Source organism: Oryctolagus cuniculus, chromosome 12, assembly GCF_051225735.1.
Source record: "Oryctolagus cuniculus isolate XC-2025 breed Fujian yellow rabbit chromosome 12, ASM5122573v1, whole genome shotgun sequence".
Taxonomy (NCBI): domain Eukaryota; kingdom Metazoa; phylum Chordata; class Mammalia; order Lagomorpha; family Leporidae; genus Oryctolagus; species Oryctolagus cuniculus.
Window position 1 is genome coordinate 8,395,058 of NC_142878.1, and position 17,442 is coordinate 8,412,499.

Sequence of the window (17,442 nt, forward strand, 5' to 3'; positions counted from 1 at the left end):
GTGAGTAAATATTTTTAATTATATATTTTTCTTGCTTTGATATATTTAAAAGACAGGACGACTTACTAAAATCATAAATAAGTTTTGATAATTTTCTAACATAAACAGATCTAATATATAATACCAGTAGCTCCATATAAACAAGAGGTAAATCAAACTCACCCCTGCAAAGTTTCTACATCGCACTAAAGTCATTCAACACTAAGCCAACTGGGATGAGTTCAAAATAAATTACAGAATCCCTAAAGCAAGTTTTAAAAATTGCAAAAATACAGAGCTAGGAAGCCAACAGAGAAATCAAAATGGAACACTGAAAAATATCTGATTACAACAAAAGAAGGAAAAGAGGAACAGAGGAGGAAAAATGACATGAAACAAACTACAAAGGGGAATGGCTAATATAGCCAAACCAATACTTGAATGTAAACACTCAAGTTCACCTGTAACACTCCAGACAGAAGGAAGACACTGTGCAGAACAGACGACAGGGGCCGGCACTGTGGCTCAGCAGGTTAGAGCCCCGGCGCCAGACCGAGCACCAGCTGCCCCATGTCTGATCCGGCTCCCGCTGATGCTCCTGGGGAAGGAGCAGGAAAGTTCCAGCCTGGCTCAGCCTGCTGTCGTGGCCACTTGAGATGAACCAGCAATGGCAGATCTCGGTCTCTCCTTCCTGCTCTGTAAGTCTGCCTTTCTAATACATAAATCTTAAAAAAAAAAAAAAAAAAAAAGAACAGAACAGGTTTTCAACGCAAGACTCAGTTATACACCAGCAGCAAAATACATGCTCTAAAAATAAGGACACAGGAGCCCACATTGAGCCTAGGGACTAAGCTGCTGGCTGGATGTCCATACCCCATATCAAGTGTCAGGGTTCAAGTTCTGGCTCTGTTCCCAATTCCAGGTTCCCACAGTGCATACCCTGGGAGACAGCAGATCATGCCGCAAGCCGCTGAGTTCCTGCCACCCATGTAGGAGAGCTGGACAGAATTTCTGGCCCCCAGGTGAGGCACTGTAGGCATCTGAGAAGTAAAACAGTAAATGGGAACTCTCTGCCTCCATCTGTGTCTCTGTCTTGCTCCCTCTCTTAGCCTGTGAAACACATAAAAAAAAAATGAAACAAAAAATTGCAATAAAAATAAGTATGTAAGTGGACTGAAAGTGAAATAAAAAAGTAAAAGGTGAGAGGACCAGTGTTGTGGCACAGGCTAAGCCGCAGTTTGCAGTCATACTAGCAGGTCATACTAGCAGGTCATACTAGAGTGCTGGTTTGAACCACAGCTGCTCCTCTTCTGATCCAGCTTCCTGCTAATGGGCCTGGAAAGGCAGCAAAAGATGGGTCCCTGCCACTCAGATGGGAGACTTGGATGGAATTCCTGGCTCCTGGATTTTTTTAAAAAGATTTATTTATTTATTTGAAAGGTAGAGTTACAGAGAGGCAGAGGCAGAGAGAGAAAGAAAGATATCTTCCATTTGCTGGTTTACTCCCCAAATGGCTGAAACGGCCAGAGCTGAGCCCATCAGAAGCCAGGAGCCAGGAGCTTCTTCCTGGTCTCCCACGTGGGTGCAGGGGCCCAAGGACTTGGTCCATCTTCTACTGCTTTCCCAGGCCAAAGCAGAGAGCTGGATCAGAAGTGGAACAGTTGGGACTTGAATCGGCGCCCATCTGGGATGTGGCATTGCAGGTGGTAGCCTTACCCGCTATGCCACAGCACCAGCCTCGGCTGTGGCTTTGGCCTAGCCCAGATCTGGCTGTTGCAGCCTTTGGGGAGTGAACGGGTGGGTGGTAGATCTCTCTCAGTCTCTTTCCCTGTCACTCCAGCTTTTGAATAAATAAATCTTTTTTAAGGTAAAAGGTAGAAAAATATACCTCATATAAACAATAAGCATAAGATGAATGTTTATACTAACATCAAACATAAAAATAATAAATTTAATAATAACTGGAGACACTTCCTTTTTTTGTTACTTTAACTCATATTGATTTAAAGAAATAAAGAGAAGGAGGAGATGTCAATGTCATTCAGGATAACTACTTCCTGGTATAAAAAGACATTATTCTCAAACAATAACTTAAAAAAATTCATCATGCAAAAGTTTCACTGAATGTTTCAAAACTTTGGGAACAGATCATGCAGTAACCAGTGTAACCAGTTTTTGCCTGAGTAAATGCTAAAATTTGCAAGTCCAATCAGAGGCAGGGTTTGGTTTGTTGCACAGAGACCTGCTGACCAGAGCCAAAACCATCATTTTTAAGGAAGGTTCCCACCAGAAAACACGGGGATCCACCAAGAGCCAGAATCATTCTGCATGACTGCACTCAGAAGCTTCTGGGCCTCTGGAGTTGGTGGCAGCTGTGCACACAGCAACACAGGCCCCACCCAAGCTAGCTCTTCAATGGAGGGAAACATAAGGAACTTAGTAGGCTTTGCACTTGAGCATTTTAAAGACTCAAAGAGAGAGAGAAATCCAAGATCCCTTGCATTTGCAGCAGTGAGTAGAACTTGGAAAATCTGACGTATCTTCCCTTTGGAGCCTGTTTCTTGCACCAGTAATAGAAGCACAGACGTGACACCACTGAGAGTTCACTCTAGCTGAGCCGCCACGAATGTTACAACCTTGAACAAGAACCCACCAGAGCATTTACAAAAGGTGAAAGAAGTCAGCACAAAGTACAATTCCCCACGTGAACACTTTATAATGATAAAATCATCAATATTCATACATCACATAGAATAAGAATAAATACAGATGTAACTAATAACAAAGCCTCAAAATACGTAAAGGAAAAACTGACACAACCAAAGAGAGAATGAGATGAACCCATAATCATGGGTAAAGTCATGAGTAAACTTCTCTCTAAATTTGACAGAACTAGACAAAATATCAGCCAAAAGGTACATCTGAATGTCTCCATCAATCACCATGACTGACAGTTTTACAGTAGGACTCCCAGCATTACAAAGTGGGCGCATTCATTCAAGTCCATGTGGAATGTCCACTGAGAGCCCATGCACTGGGTCATAAAACTACTCCCAGCAGCCTTCAGGATACTAAAATGTAGCAGATGATATTCTCTTACTGCAGAACTAAAAATCAACAAAAAATAAAACATCTGAGATAGTCTCCTATATCCAGAAATTAACTTACTTCTAAAGAATGCATAAAAATTGCAAATTAGAAGATATTTGAACTAAATCATACTGAAAATTGATAAATTACAATTAATGTATCAAAATGTCAAAATACTAATTACTCAAATCTTTAAACTTCTGGTCTTTGGAAAACATTGTTATCAAAATGAAAATGTTTTCAAAATATATATACATATCTGATAAAGATCTGGTATACAAAAAATACAAAGAATTATCAAAGCACAATCACAAGAAAACAGCCTAATAAAAAATGGGGGAAAAGAGTTGAACACACATTTTATGAAGTAACATATAAAACCATCAAATATGCACATGAAAACATTATCAGCATCATTCCTCAGCAGGGAAATGCAAACCAAAACCAAAATTAGATACTACTTCACACTTTGTGGAATGTCTAAAATTAGAAAGACAGATAATACCAAGTACTGGCAAGATTATGGAGCAACTGGAACTCTTGTACATCACTGACAGGTAAAGGGGTGTGTGTGTGTGTGTGAGTGAAAGAGTATGAGAAAGAGAGAGATCCCATGAGAATATTTTATGTCTCCAAAAATAAGTTAATTCCATGGAAAAAAAATTAAGTGGCTACATATACTTGAAAAAAATATTTGGTTTATTTAATTCTCTACAGACTTGACACTATTTAGACCAACTAAGTTGCTGAGTAAATAATAGTTATTTAAAAAAAGAAAACTGGCCCTTAATAAGCCAGTTCAGGGGTAGGCATTCAGCATAGCAGTTGGAACGCCTGCTGTGACGCCCACATCCACACCAGAGTGCCTCGGTACAAGTGCTGGCTTTGCTCCCGACTCTGGCATCCCGCTAACGTGCACCCTGAGAGAGTGCACTGACAGTTCCAGCAATAGTGTCCCGGCCACCCACACGGGAGACAGACTGAGTTCTGGCTCCCAGCTTTCGCCTGGTCCAAGCCATTTGGGATATCTGGGGAGTGAGCCAACAGACGGGATCTCTCTCTTTATCTCCCTCTACCTCCCTACCTCCCGGTCCCGACTCCACCCCACATCCTCTGCTTCTCAAATAGATGAAACCACTCGGTCAATACTATTTTAAGTGTACTCCTATGAAAAACAGCTCATTGATGAAAACACCATGACCGAGTATCCAGCGACAGACAACTCTGCCCTGAATTTGTCAGAAAAGCAGAGGCAGAAATTCTGGCCGGCGCCACGGCTCACTAGGCTAATCCTCCACCTTGCAGCACCGGCACACCGGGTTCTAGTCCCGGTCAGGGCACCGGTTCTGTCCTGGTGCCCCTCTTTCAGGCCAACTCTCTGCTGTGGCCAGGGAGTGCAGTGGAGGAAGGCCCAGGTACTTGGGCCCTGCACCCCATGGGAGACCAGGAGAAGTACCTGGCTCCTGCCATTGGATCAGCGCGGTGCGCCGGCCACAGCATGCCAGCCACGGCGGCCATTGGAGGGTGAACCAACGGCAAAGGAAGACCTTTCTCTCCGTCTCTCTCTCTCACTGTCCACTCTGCCTGTAAAAAAAAAAAAAAAGAAGAAAGAAATTCGAACCCCAAGTCCCTCTGCCTCCACTTCTCGTCTTGAGGTCCTTCCACTGCAAGGCTCTGGGCTGCCTGGGGAGGGCAAGGCAGTCACACGCAACCTCTGCTCTGTCTCCAGGGACTGGGAGTCCCTGGCATCTCTGCCCCCAGGAGCAGTGGCAGGGCAGGGAGAAGCCAAGGGAAGCTCTCCCTGCCCTGCACTGGCCTTCTCACCCATCAGATGGAAGCTGTCCACAGCCTTTGCCCTTCGAGCAGAATGTCTCCATCACAACCAATCCTGCTGCAGACCAGAGACTGGCCATTTGATTAAAAAAAAAAAAAAAAAAGACAACCCATGAGTCTCCCAGGGAGAAGAAATTAGAGCGAGTTCCCTTCCTTACAGAATTAATGACTGAAGTACATCATCATCCAAAAAAGCGAAATGGCACAGGAAAATGACAGGGGAAATGACTATCCTGACCCAAGGAACCAGAGACAGAGGGCCAAAGCCCCAGGATGTAATGAACTCACGCACAGCTGTCTGCACGGGAAGCTGGTCATATCACACTGAGAAAAACAAGAAATGCAGATCTGTCCTACCCTGAACACGACGTGGGCAAGGCTCAAAGCCAAGCTCTGCTCTTAGCTGACACTTAACGCAGACGGCACGGGCATGGTGGTTTATGTGCGGAAATTGGTTTTTTTGTTTGGCTGGTTGGTTTTAGTTTTGGGTTTCTTTGTTTTTTGTTTGTTTGTTTTGCTAAAATTGGAGAACTTTATACAGACCAAAGGATGGGGCTCGGACCAGCGGGGTCGGAGCTGGTGGCAGCCTTTAGAAGTCAAGAAAACGACTTTAAAGAGGAGACTCATCCCTTCGGCAAACACGGGAGGCGGTCCACACCCCCGGCGGCCGCGGTCGCGCACGCTACCCGGGCTGCCCGTCCTGGGTCAGGGCCTGCGACCCCGGCGGCCGGCGTGGCTCGGCTCCGCGCCACGGCTGGCGGCAGCGGCCGGCTGGTCAGCGCGAAGGCAAATGAACGGAAGGACACAGTGCACACAAAAGGACGGCCACCACGCTGCCTGCGCACGGCCTGGAGATGACGGCCACGCCGGGCGCACTCACACGGCTACGGGCCCTGTTCCAGAAGATTCTCCTGAGCTGAGGGCGCCCCCGCTCCACTCCGCCCCGTCCCCAAGGGCCTGGAATGGCCAGGCGCCGCACCCTCACCTTTCCTTTTGGTTGTGTAAAACCCAACGGCTGCTCCATTTCTCCACAGAATCTTAGCTCGCTCCTTCGCGGAGTGAGGCAAAAAAAACATGGCGTCATCATCCAAGCTTCTCTCCGATCTCCCAAAAATGACGACGTTGAGGATGAAAAGCACAATCCTCTCCCCAAACGCCTGAACCTTGGAGGGAAAAAGAGGAAGACAACCGCCAAGTGAGACCAGAGGGGATATTCGGGCGCGGGGCCTCCGCCGGGACCGCCCGCCCGCCCGCACGCCGGGCGGACATGGCGTCGCCGTCCCGGCATCCCCTTCGGCCCAGGGGCCAGGATGGGGATCATGGCGTCTCACAGAGGCCTGCACGCCACTGGCCTTTCGCACAGTGTGGCCTCCAGGAGCGAAGGACGAGGCCAGAGGAGCTCCCCGGGCCACCCGCACGGAACAAGGATCAACAGAGCGCAACCAACCGCTTGCTCGTGAAGCAGGAAGTGACCTCAGAGGGGCCATGGCGGCCCGCCCCGCAAACTCCATGCGCGAGTCCTGAGATAACCCCGTTTTCTACAACTGGAGGGCGCGCTCCAGAACCCCGACCCTCCGGAGGAGGAGGGGGATAACCGGGAGCACCGGTGCCAGCACCAAATCGACAGGCAGCCGACGGCTCACGACAGATCCTGAACACACACTGGAGCCCCCACCCCAGGAAACTCGTAGGGCTCGAGGCCCACTCGGCTCTAAGGCTGCGCACAGCGGTCGGCACGAGTCAGGGAACCGCGTGGCTAAAGTCAGGTCCACCCGGAGTCAGACCCAGTCCTTCACAAGTCAAAACGACAGCGTGTCCCGTCTGCTAAAACCCCTTGGTGTGGCTGACATCGCAGTCCCTCCCTCCCCACAGCACTGAGAGCAGAGCGAGCTACGGGGCTGAGCCTGCGCATGCGCTCAGAATCTCCTAAATGCAGCCCTCCAGATGGCCGCGGCGACTGCTAATATGTGGCATGTGAGATGCAAGCCATCAGCTGTTTGCCAACCGACAGTATCGTTGTATTGGACTTTACCCTATGTGCGTGTCAATGAGACCCCGTAGCACCCACCACCACCAGGTCAGCCACACCATTGACTGGGCTGTGGCTTCCACCCACCGGCTGCCCTTTGATTGTCCCCACCTGCTGGAAGGTCCTGATTAGAGGTGAAGAAATTGAAGCACAAAGAGGCTGAGTGATTACATGGATTGATTTTCCTGCCTCATTCCAGAGAAGACCTGAGAGGCCTGAGCAAGGGCTGTCAGAGGCAGGCCTTCCTAGGCCAGGGCACCTGCTTCAGCCCAGCCACGGAGCCCCTTCTGCATGTCTGACCTTTAGAATGGAGACTTAGGTAAAGGGGAAGTTTAATACAAATATGAATGCTTGGTTTTGTATATAATTTATATTTAATATTTGACACTGAAATTATCATTGGCATTGTCCGTGGTTATGGAGTTGCAGCCTGGATTTGCCGGGAGGTCCTCAGTCATTTACAACCTCTCTGGGTCTCAGTCTCCCTCGCTGGTCGTGAGAGAAGCTCACTCGAGGGGTCGCTAGAGCACTGGTGTGTTTTTCAAGCTCTGGTAATAAAAAGAAGGCAGCCTGCAGCACCCTAGCAAGCAGCACAAAGTGTTCAGTTCTGATAAACTTATTAATTGGCCCAGAATGTGAAATATTTCACCTTTATCTGGAGCCAAGTCTTAGATGAGGAAAAGATTTATGAAAACCACCCCAGCTCAGCTCTCAGAAGCCACCACATTATATTCTCAGACAGTGGCAGCCAAATCACGTTCAGACTGTAAGAATAACTAGCAAGTGGCAAAACCCTCATTGGTGTGATGTGGGAAGTTGTATTTTTCAACTTATAAGACCAAGACGTTCAGAGAGAAGCCAGAAGAGGAAAGCAGAGTGCGTCTGGGAGGAGGGAAGCATCCAGTCAAAAACTGGCAGGAGAAAAAGGAGAAAGGAAAACCCACTTAATTTGTCCAGTTTTATTACAGAGTGAAAAAACGTGACACATGTGATTTTGACTTAGAAATGTTTCTGAAAACAAAACCGAGATCCAGTTCTAATCCCTCATTAGGGCCACTAATTATGTTAACAAAAAGAACATTAAGAAAGCTTTTTTGGGTAATTTGTGAAGAAGACCTGGCAAAGAAACAAAATGCAATTAAAAGAGAAAAAAATGTCAAGACCCAGAGCTGTACAAAAGGGGGAACTATCCACAGGGACAGCTGGGCTGGGATAGATCTGCACCACCGGGTTCATTAGGTGGAATTAATGTCCAGGTTTCTTTCCACTCACAACACGGGCCACATTTTCAGAAAATCGGGGGAGGACAAAGCCTCATCTAAACTTAGGAAAGATGAGAAATGAAGGAAACAGCTGCTCTTGTTCTGAAAAATTACTATGAACAAGTCAGCTCCTTGCCAGTTTTCAGAACAGCCATCACCAAGGAGCCACCTGGCAAAGGAGCCGGAGAGCAACAGACAGGTGCTCCAACACCACTCTGGGCACTCAAGTTCCTCTGCCAAATTCCAAGCCATCATTGGTTACTAGAGGAAAAACGTCTTCCAAGTAACATCTTTCCCGTCCACTGAAACCAGCCCAAAAAAAAAAAAAAATAGAATGGGAAAAAATGAAAATCACATATGTGAGCAAAAAAGTAAAAAAGTGGGTCAAAGAGGCCAGCGTTGTGGCACAGAGGGTTAAGCCGCCGCCTGCAATGTCTGCATCCCATTTAAGTGCTGGTTCAAATCCCAGCTGCTGCACTTCCAATCTAGCTCCCTGCTAGATTGCCTGGGAAGGCAGTAGAAGATGGGCCTTTGCACCCACATGGGAGACCAACATGGACCAGGATGGAGCTCTGGGCTCCTGGCTTTGGCCTGGTCCAGCCCCTGGCCGTTGTGGCATTCTGGGGAGTGAACTAATGGATGGAAGATCTGTCTCTGGCCCTCTCTCTCTCTGTAATTCTGCCTTTCAAATAAATAAATACATTTTTCTTAAAAATAATAAAAAACAAAAAGTAGATCAAAGATCTGAATAAACATCTTCCCAAAGAGGATATACAAATGGCCAACGAGCACACACCAAAAGACACTCGATATCCTTAGCCATGAGAGATGCAAATCAAAACCTCAGTGAGACACCACTTCACGCCTCCTAGGATGGATCACATGAAAAAGACAATAACAAGTGCTGGTGAGGCTATGCAGAGACTGAAGCCTCAGACACTGCTGGTGAACGTGTGAAATGGTGCAGCTGCTGTCGAAGATGATCTGGCAGTTGCTCAAAACATTAAATATAGAGTTAGCATATGACGAGCAATTCCTCTTCTAGGTGCGTGTCCAAGAAAAGTGGAAATACATGGTCCCCGAAGTCTCATACAGAGATGCTCACGGTATTATCCGCAATAGCCAAAACGTGGAGGAAAAGGCAATGTCATCAACTGGTGAACAAGTACACAGGCTGCAGTCTATCCCTGCAGTGCACCATCAAGGAACTCGGTTCTGATGTGTTGTTACACCGTGCACGAACCCTGGGAAAACTGCTGAGAGAAAAGCTAGACCCAAGGAACGCGAGTTGTGTGATTGTGCGATTCCACCTGTATGAAAGTGTGGAACAGGCAAATTCCCAGGGGCAGAACGTAGCTAAGTGGTTCCCGCGGTTGGGCAAGGTGGGGGATGAGGGGTGACTGCTAGTGTGTGCAAGGTTTCTTTTCAGAATAATGAAAATGTTCTGGGATTGGCAGTGATCAATATACAGTACAATGAAAGTCACCAAATTGTACTTTTAAGAGAGTGAAATTTGTGGAGTTACATCTTGATTAAACTGTGGGTTAAAATATAATTCAAGGCCAGCGCCGTGGCTCAATAGGCTAATCCTCCGCCTGTGGTGCCAGCACACAGGGCTCTAGTCCCGGTTGGGGCACCGGATTCTGTACCGGTTGCCCCTCTTCCAGGCCAGCTCTCTGCTGTGGCCAGGGAGTGCAGTGGAGGATGGCCCAAGTGCTTGAGCCCTGCACCCGCATGGGAGACCAGGAGAAGCACCTGGCTCCTGGCTTCGGATCAGCACGGTATGCCAGCCGCAGCGCGCCGGCCACAGCAGCCATTAGTGAGTGAACCAACGGAAAAAAAAAAAGGGAAGACCTTTCTCCTCTCTCTCTATCTCTCTCTCACTGTCCACTCTGCCTGTCGAAAAAAAAAAAAAAAAAAAAAAAAAAGAAAAGAAAAAAATATAATTCAGAACTGAGTTTTTTTAATTGTTCAGCAGGAAATGGAAAACAAAAATTGTGTTGCCTTATTCTATTGGAACCTGAACCAATACTGAGATTACCTTGAGTATTTACAGGATTCTGTGAAGAACACCAAGGAGTATTCCGGGCCACGGCCCACAAAGCCATCACTTCAAGAGTGCAAGTGACTTCTGGCTTCTGTCCCCCCATGCATTAACTCACCAACCAAACAACAATGGCAGATGTGGGGTGCATGGTCCCAACTCTTGCTCCTGAATCACCTTCCTCCTTAGCCTCTGCCTCAGCCAAGAGGATCTGCCTGGGCTCTGAGGGGTTGGGGTGCACCTGCTGGGGCACCTGCCTTCATTCTCCCCCATACCCCAACCCAGATTTCTTCACTTGCAGAATAGATGTGGTAAAGATCATGAAATGGGAGGGTTGCTGCACTGCACCTGAGATGGGGCACCAAACAGAATCTGATACAGTTCCAGCTCACGGTCAGGGTGATGCCATCTGCAGGCACCAAGCAAACTTCCTCTCACAGCAGAGACCGCGCAGACTGAGGCTGTCAGATTCAGGGGCAGGCAGCATTCAGCTAGGTGAATGAGACTTAGCGACAGCCAGGTCTGCCTGCTGAATGTGGCCGTTTGTTACTCGCTTCCTTGCTGGTGCAGAGTTAAGGACTGAGTTTTGTGTCCTCCAAGAAGCAGCTGAGGTCCTAACCTGCAGGATCTCTGAACGGGATCTTAATTGGAAATGGGGACTTTGCAGGTGATCAAGCCAAGAGGAGAGCACCATGGGGAACCCTAATCCACTGGGACTGGTGTCCACTACAGAAGGGGACAATTCCAACAGCCACAGAATGCACAGAAGAAACTACAGTGTGAAGCCACAAGCAGAACTCTGTCTACAAACCTGGGAGCCCTGGAGGCTTCCAGCAGCCATCGGTCCTCAAAATAAAGCAACCCAGGGGCACAGCAGGTCCAGCAGTCACCTGCAACGCTGACATCCCATATCAGAGCAGTCAGTTCAAGTCTCCACTGCTCGGCTTCCAATCTGCCTCCCTGCTAATGCACGCGGGAAAGCAGTGGATGATGGCCCAGGTGCTTGGGCCCCTGCGCTCACGTTGGAGACCCAGATGGAGTCCTAGGCTCGTGACTTCAACATGGCCCAGCCCTGGTTGTTGCAGCCACTGAGGGAATGAAACAGCAGATGGAAGATCTCCTTCTCTCCCTGTCTCTCCCCCCTCCAGTCTGCAGAACTGTGGAACAGCAACCATCTGTTTAAGCTGCCTGGCTGGTGACTCCTGGGATGCCCAGGTGTGCACCAGGTGCACTGTATCCACTTGGTAACACAGCGGTGAGCACAGGGAGGTGTCATCTTGTTTGTGGTGCCCAACCAACCCCGCATCACCTCACCTCCATCAGACCTTCTCTCGCGGGATCAGAGGTCCTCAGAACGTCTTCCGTGCACCACCAGGACTCCTTCACATAAACAGCCACCACTGCAGAGGAAGCGGGGATCACCGTTAGGTGCATGCGGCCAACTAGCTGCCGGGGGCAATTTCTGCAGCAGGAGCCATGGACAGGACCTGGAGGGGACCAGCAGGCAGTAGTCACAGAGCTGGAGTTTTCTGAGAGCGCTGGCCAGGACAGAGAGGGGCTACTCTCCCCGTCAGGGGACATCCTAGGTGGCTATTGTCACCGTATCTATCCCAATGTTGTTGTGCCAAACAGGATGCACACCGGCACTGGCAAATGCAGTGGGTAAAAATTAGAGTGTTTTCATGTTACAAACATTTCTCAGAGTCCAATCATGTGTCACAGTTCAGAACCCCCCAAATTCAGCACACTCCAACCCTGGCTCAGGACACGGAATGAGCCCTGAAACCTATGCAAGAAACATCACTGCAGGGCCCATGCTGTGGCATAGCAGGTAAAGCCACCGCCTGTGGTGCCGGCATCCTGTAAAGGCATCGGTTCAAGTCCCGGCTGCTCCACGTCCTATCCAGCTCCCTGCTAGTGCACCTGGAAAAGCAGTAGAAGATGGCTCAAGTGCTTGGGCCTCTGCACCCATGTGGGAGACCTGAAAGGAGCTCCTGGCTCCTGGCTTTGGATCAGCCCAGCTAAGGCCATTTGGGGAATAAAGCAGCGGATGGAAGATTCTCTCTCTTTAAAAAAAAAAGTATCACCTTGGCACTGGAGTATGAGACATGGCACCGGCTGGCTCTCGACAGGAACTCAGTGTCCACTGACCCTGAGTGTGTTCCCCTGCCCAGCACTCCCCACATCCCCTCAGTTTCTCTTGCTGCCTTGTGATGTGATGGGACCAGTCCCTGCTCTGCAGCCCCAGATGCCAGCTATGGCCAGGTCACCAGCATCTCCTCTGATGACTGAGGCAGCCCTTCACTGGCCACCCAGTGTCCCTGCCAGTCCACCCCTACTGAGTGCCCCTTCTACAGTCAAACCCCACCATGGTCATCCTTTGCTTAGGAATTGCATTTTGTACACCAAAGTGATTTGGGTTGCTTTCTAGTATTTTGTATACTCCTTTTATCATCATTGTTACACTTACATCTCTCATTTTTAAATTAATGCATTTGAAAGGCAGAGAGAGACAGAGAGATATCTCCCATCTGTTGGTTCTCTCCCCAAATGCCTACAACAGCCAGGGCTGGGCTGGGCTGAATTCATGAGTCAGAATTCAAAAACAAGTCTCCCACGAGGGTGGGAAGGACTCAAACACTTGAGTCTCACTGCTGTCTCCCAGGGTGTGTGTTAGCAAGAAGCTGGAACCAGGAGCAGAGCTGGGACTTGAACCCAGGTACTCCACTATGAGTTTTAACCACTAGGCCAAATGCCTGCCCCTATACCAAAGCGTTCGGAAGATTGTGGAAGCCACAGTGTTAAAAGACACATCTTCCCAGGCCAACCTTCCTCGGTGAAGATCTGCAGTGGAAAATTAACATGGAGCACAGGACCAGAGTCACTTGAACATCTGACATGAGGCCCAAAACGTGGACACAAGTTTTGTGGGCCAGTTGGGGTGAGTTGCCATAGCCCCACCCCCATTTTCTCTCTGCTAAGGAGTTAGCTGTGAAGGGTAAAGACCAAGCTACAGCGGCCTGGACTGGGTATGAGCCTTAGCTCTCTGCGCAGCGAGACTCTCCAAAGACCAACAGTATCCGACCGCCATGTCAGTTTCCTATCAGCCGTGAGTGATATCACCTCTGACAATGCCTCCAAAACGGATACAGCAGGCTGGGAGAAAAGGCCCAATTAAATGCCTGACATCCACCTTCAATTATTCAACATAATTCACTCCCAAAATGCTACCTCCTAGAACTTACAGGCACTTTATAAAGTGGCAAGGATTGTTTTCCTTTGCTTAACAAGGTGAGCCAATAAAATATGCCCAACTCTCAAGTCCGAGTGCATTCCCGTGGCACAGATATTCAACTAATATAGTTTCAAACAGAAAAAAACACAATTCTGGCATTGATGTCGTACCTTGCAAGTTTCACGGTGCACTGCAGAGCGCTAATTAATCACATGAGATGTCACCAAATAGACTGAACTGGGTTTTTTTCTTTCAAAACTCATCTTAAATTGCTAAGCACACATAACAATGAGTGTGACGTCCAGTCAAATGTGCCCATCGGAAATAACCTGTGATGCTCAAAACCCACTCTGTAGAAACAGAATCAGCCTCCAGAGAGTGCCAGCTTTTGATCAGTGGACAAGACACTTGTCCAGGGAAGCAGGGGGAGGCTGTCCCCAGCCCAGCAGGAATAAACACGGATCCCAGGCCACTGACAGGTGCAGCACAGCCAGCCTCAGGGCAGAATACTGAGCCCTGGGAGCCAGCCAGCGGTTAGAAAACGCAAACCATAACACTGACATTTTTAAAAAGGAAAAATGGCATCTTGGTCTGCATCCCCTGGCCCCTACCACCCAGGGCCTGGGAAGAAATTGGACACTCACGAGGGCCACGCTGTGGTGACGGCCGTCAACAGGGCACTGTGAAGAGCCAGTCTCGCAGGGCCAATTTAGTTTCTCTCTCCCCTTGAGTGACAAGTGTCAAGGACCACAAGAGGATGTCAGTCACAGATTTTATTCTGTGACAGTCCAAGATTTCCCAAATAAGTTAAGACAGCAAAGTCCCCAGGCTAACTCGCAGGGACCCGGACCCACCCGAGGAGCGGCCTGATCTGCCGAATTCCCTTCCCTGGCTGAGGTCCCAGCCCCAGCCCCCCAGGCTTGATGACTGTGCCTCGGGCCTGGCCCCTGGGCCCAGCAGGCTGCAGGGGAAGCCAGGGCTAAACAAGCTGCTCCCATCCAGGGTGGGGTGTCAGAGGGCCTGGAACCCAGTGTCGCGGTTCAGAGAGAGGAACTCAGCTCTACAGAGCATCCCCAGAGAGCCGCAGAGGTTTGGACAGCGGGGTAAGGCAGCAACATGCAGAGGACGGCTGATGTGCTACCAGCCGGGGTAACCCCGTAGTGAGCGGAGGCACAGAGCCCTACAAGTCCAGGGCCGATTCAGGGCGTCCTGAGCAGTGAGGCAGCTGGGCAAGGACTGAGCAAGCCAGGGACAGGCTGCGAACCCAGCTCAGCAAACCTGTAGCGGCACTCAGTCTCTCCAGGACTCTCGGCGCCAGAGGAGAGCAGGATGACACAGCGTTTTGGACATGGCCATGTGAGCCTGGGGAGGAAAGAGCTGCAGAACCAGACCGGCTCAGATTCTGGCTCTTGCAGATACCAGCAGCATGGCCAGAGCCCATCTCCTCGCCTGCTTTCACTTACCTGTCATGTGGAGACCACGGCACCTGTCACCTGGCTATCACACAGACCGGGTGACAGCTCAGCTTACCAAAGGTGTCGGGAGGGAGCTTTCCAGTTGTTTCCAGAAGCTTCCAGAAACAGTGCTCTAAGACTGCAAAGAAGTCTGTCCTGTCCATCCTCAGTGAGACAATGGAAACTGCTTTGTCACCCTCCCTGTCCATTCCTCCCTGGGAGCTCCCTCTGTTAACCAGTTTGCTCCGGTTTGCTCCACGTGTCTATCACAGCTTGACACCTGCTGCCTACATGTTCCCTCCAGTGGACATGGGCTTCTCCCGCCACATTTCCTGGCACCCATCTCTGTTCTTGTCAGGAACGTTAGCAGACTCCACAGTGGGCACACACACCTCCTGAGTCAAGTGCCCTCACCCACTCAGGACCTCCCAAGAGAACATCTCGGGCTCTTATCTTGCCTAAGGTCATTTAAGGAAGGAAAGCCCCCTTTCATCTGAACTTTTAAAAATCAATCAACACATAAAACATTCATTTAAAGGCATTAGCATGTTTTTCCCACAGTACAGATTCAGGGTTGTCACTTGTCACCAGGGATGGATGGGCTATGACAGCCAGGAGCACTACCCTGGGAAGGATTCTGAGGCCACAGCCAAACTCAGCAAGGAGGAGTGCTGAGATGAATTAGCAGTGTCCACCAGGGGACAGTGGCACGCGTGGCTGCCCGCAGTCCTGCTCTGCCAGCCGCAGCACAGGCAACAGCAGGAGGCACAGGTGGCCCTCGTCCTCCAGAGCTCATGGGTTGAGCAGCTGCTGTGTGCAAAGCCCATATCAGGTCCACTGGGGAACTGAACGGAAACTAGAGAGGGTCTGCAACGGATGCAGAATCAAGTGCAATCAGATGCAGGCCGAGTGCCTGCCCCAGGGCCCAGGACGGGCTGTGAGGGCAGGGGCCCTGGATGGGGCCTCAAAACTGAGTCAGGCCACAGGTCGGGGGAACAAGGACAACTCCAGGTGGGAGAGGCGACAGGGCCGCAGGGCTGGGAAGTGCGACTTGCGGAGCTGGAGACGCAGCACCGGAGGCTGCTGAGGGAGGTGTTGAGGGCCTGGCTCTGAAGACGGCCGGTGGCCACTCTGCCGCAGAGGAGGAGTGGGAGGTGATGCAGTCGGTGCTCCAGATCACCACGGTCACTTGCCCGGCACACACCCAGGGCCCAGTGCAAGCGGTCTTACTGCCTGGCTACCACAGCTCCAGGGGAGACCCACGGGGGTTCAGGAACAGCAGCGCTGGGATGGGGTGTGAACCCAAGTGGCTCTCAGTGATCCCAAAGCCCTGAGTATGGAACAGTCAGAGAGACAAGAGGGCAGAGCTGGGCAAGGCCACGGAGAAGGCCAGCAAGGCAGGGTGGAGAGAGAGGACTGGACAGGTCCACAAGAGGAGAGATCAACAGAGTCAGCGCCCCCAGGCCTGGCTTCCTGCAGCCAAGCAGAGAGGGTACCTGGCACTCATGCAGCAAATGCGCAGTAAGTGCACCAAATCCAAGACAGAAGGCAGCCTGGCCAGCGTGGTGACAGCCACCTGGCCATCACCACACTCCATGGCAAGCTCTTGGGACGTGAGCAGAGAGCAGGATCCCGCTCAAGGCTGCCTGGGAGCCCTGGGGACAGAGATCCAAGAGCAGGCCTGGGCCAGGCAGCTGGTGGCCAGGCAGCTGGGCTCCCACGGCAGAGACCCTGGAGGCCAGGTCAAGGTATCAGGCCTCACACAGGTCACTAGGAAAACCTAAGTAAGTAACAGTGGTGATAAAAGTAAAGTTTATAAAGAAAACAATTGGGGGCCGGCACCGTGGCACAGCAGGCTAAGCTGATGACTGCAACGCTGACATGCCCTATCGGAGCACCAGTTCAAGTCCCAGCTTTCCACTTTGGATCCAGCTCCCTGCTAATGTGCCTGGGGAAGCAGCAGAGGACAGCCCAAGAACTTGGGCCTCTGCCACCCATGTGGGAGACCCTTATAGAGCCCTAGGCTCCTGCTTTTGGCCTGGACCAGCCCCACCTGTTGTGACCATTTGGAGAGTAAACCAGCAGATGGAAGAGTGTCTCTCTCTCCCTCTCCCTCTCCCTCTCCCTCTCCCTCTTCCTCTTTCCCTCCCACTACCCCTCCCCCTCCTTCCCTCCCTCCCTCTGTCATTCTCCATTTAAAATAAATAAATACTTTTTTGAGAGAAAAAATTGGGGAGGGAATTGGCCTTTTTCTATTTGTTTTTAAAGAAGGATCATTGTATTGGTCAGTTTTTCGTTACTATATAGAAATTTTTGAGACAAGCTACTTAGGAAGGAAAGAGGGGCTTGTTTTGGCTTATGATTCTGAAGGTTATGTCCAAGGTAGACAGGTCCCGTTGGCTTGGGTCTAGAGAGGGCAGTGGATGTGTATCCAGAAGAGGGACCGCATGGTGAACCAGGAAGCAGAGAGAGAGAGGGAGAGAGAGAGAGGCTGAGCTTAACTTGGTTTTTATAGC

The 17,442-nt window shown here is 50.1% G+C and overlaps 1 protein-coding gene across 11 annotated transcripts in view; it reads right to left on the reverse strand.

The window, feature by feature from the left end:
• FAM169BP (Protein FAM169B) overlaps positions 1-17,442 on the reverse strand; it is a 69,693-nt gene that overhangs the window by 22,962 nt on the left and 29,289 nt on the right. For 7 of the 11 annotated variants that reach the window (XM_089311119.1, XM_089311117.1, XM_089311123.1 and 4 more), the window contains 2 exons: positions 11,552-11,637; positions 5,888-6,065 (listed from right to left, as the gene is read on the reverse strand). In XM_089311119.1, the coding sequence (XP_089167245.1) occupies positions 5,888-6,065; positions 11,552-11,637 (264 nt within the window). Of the gene's footprint in view, positions 1-4,893; positions 4,975-5,887; positions 6,066-6,349; positions 6,869-6,934; positions 7,229-11,551; positions 11,638-17,442 lie in introns of those variants that run through there. The other 4 variants (XR_016218717.1, XM_089311122.1, XM_089311121.1 and 1 more) reach the window with 4 other exon arrangements.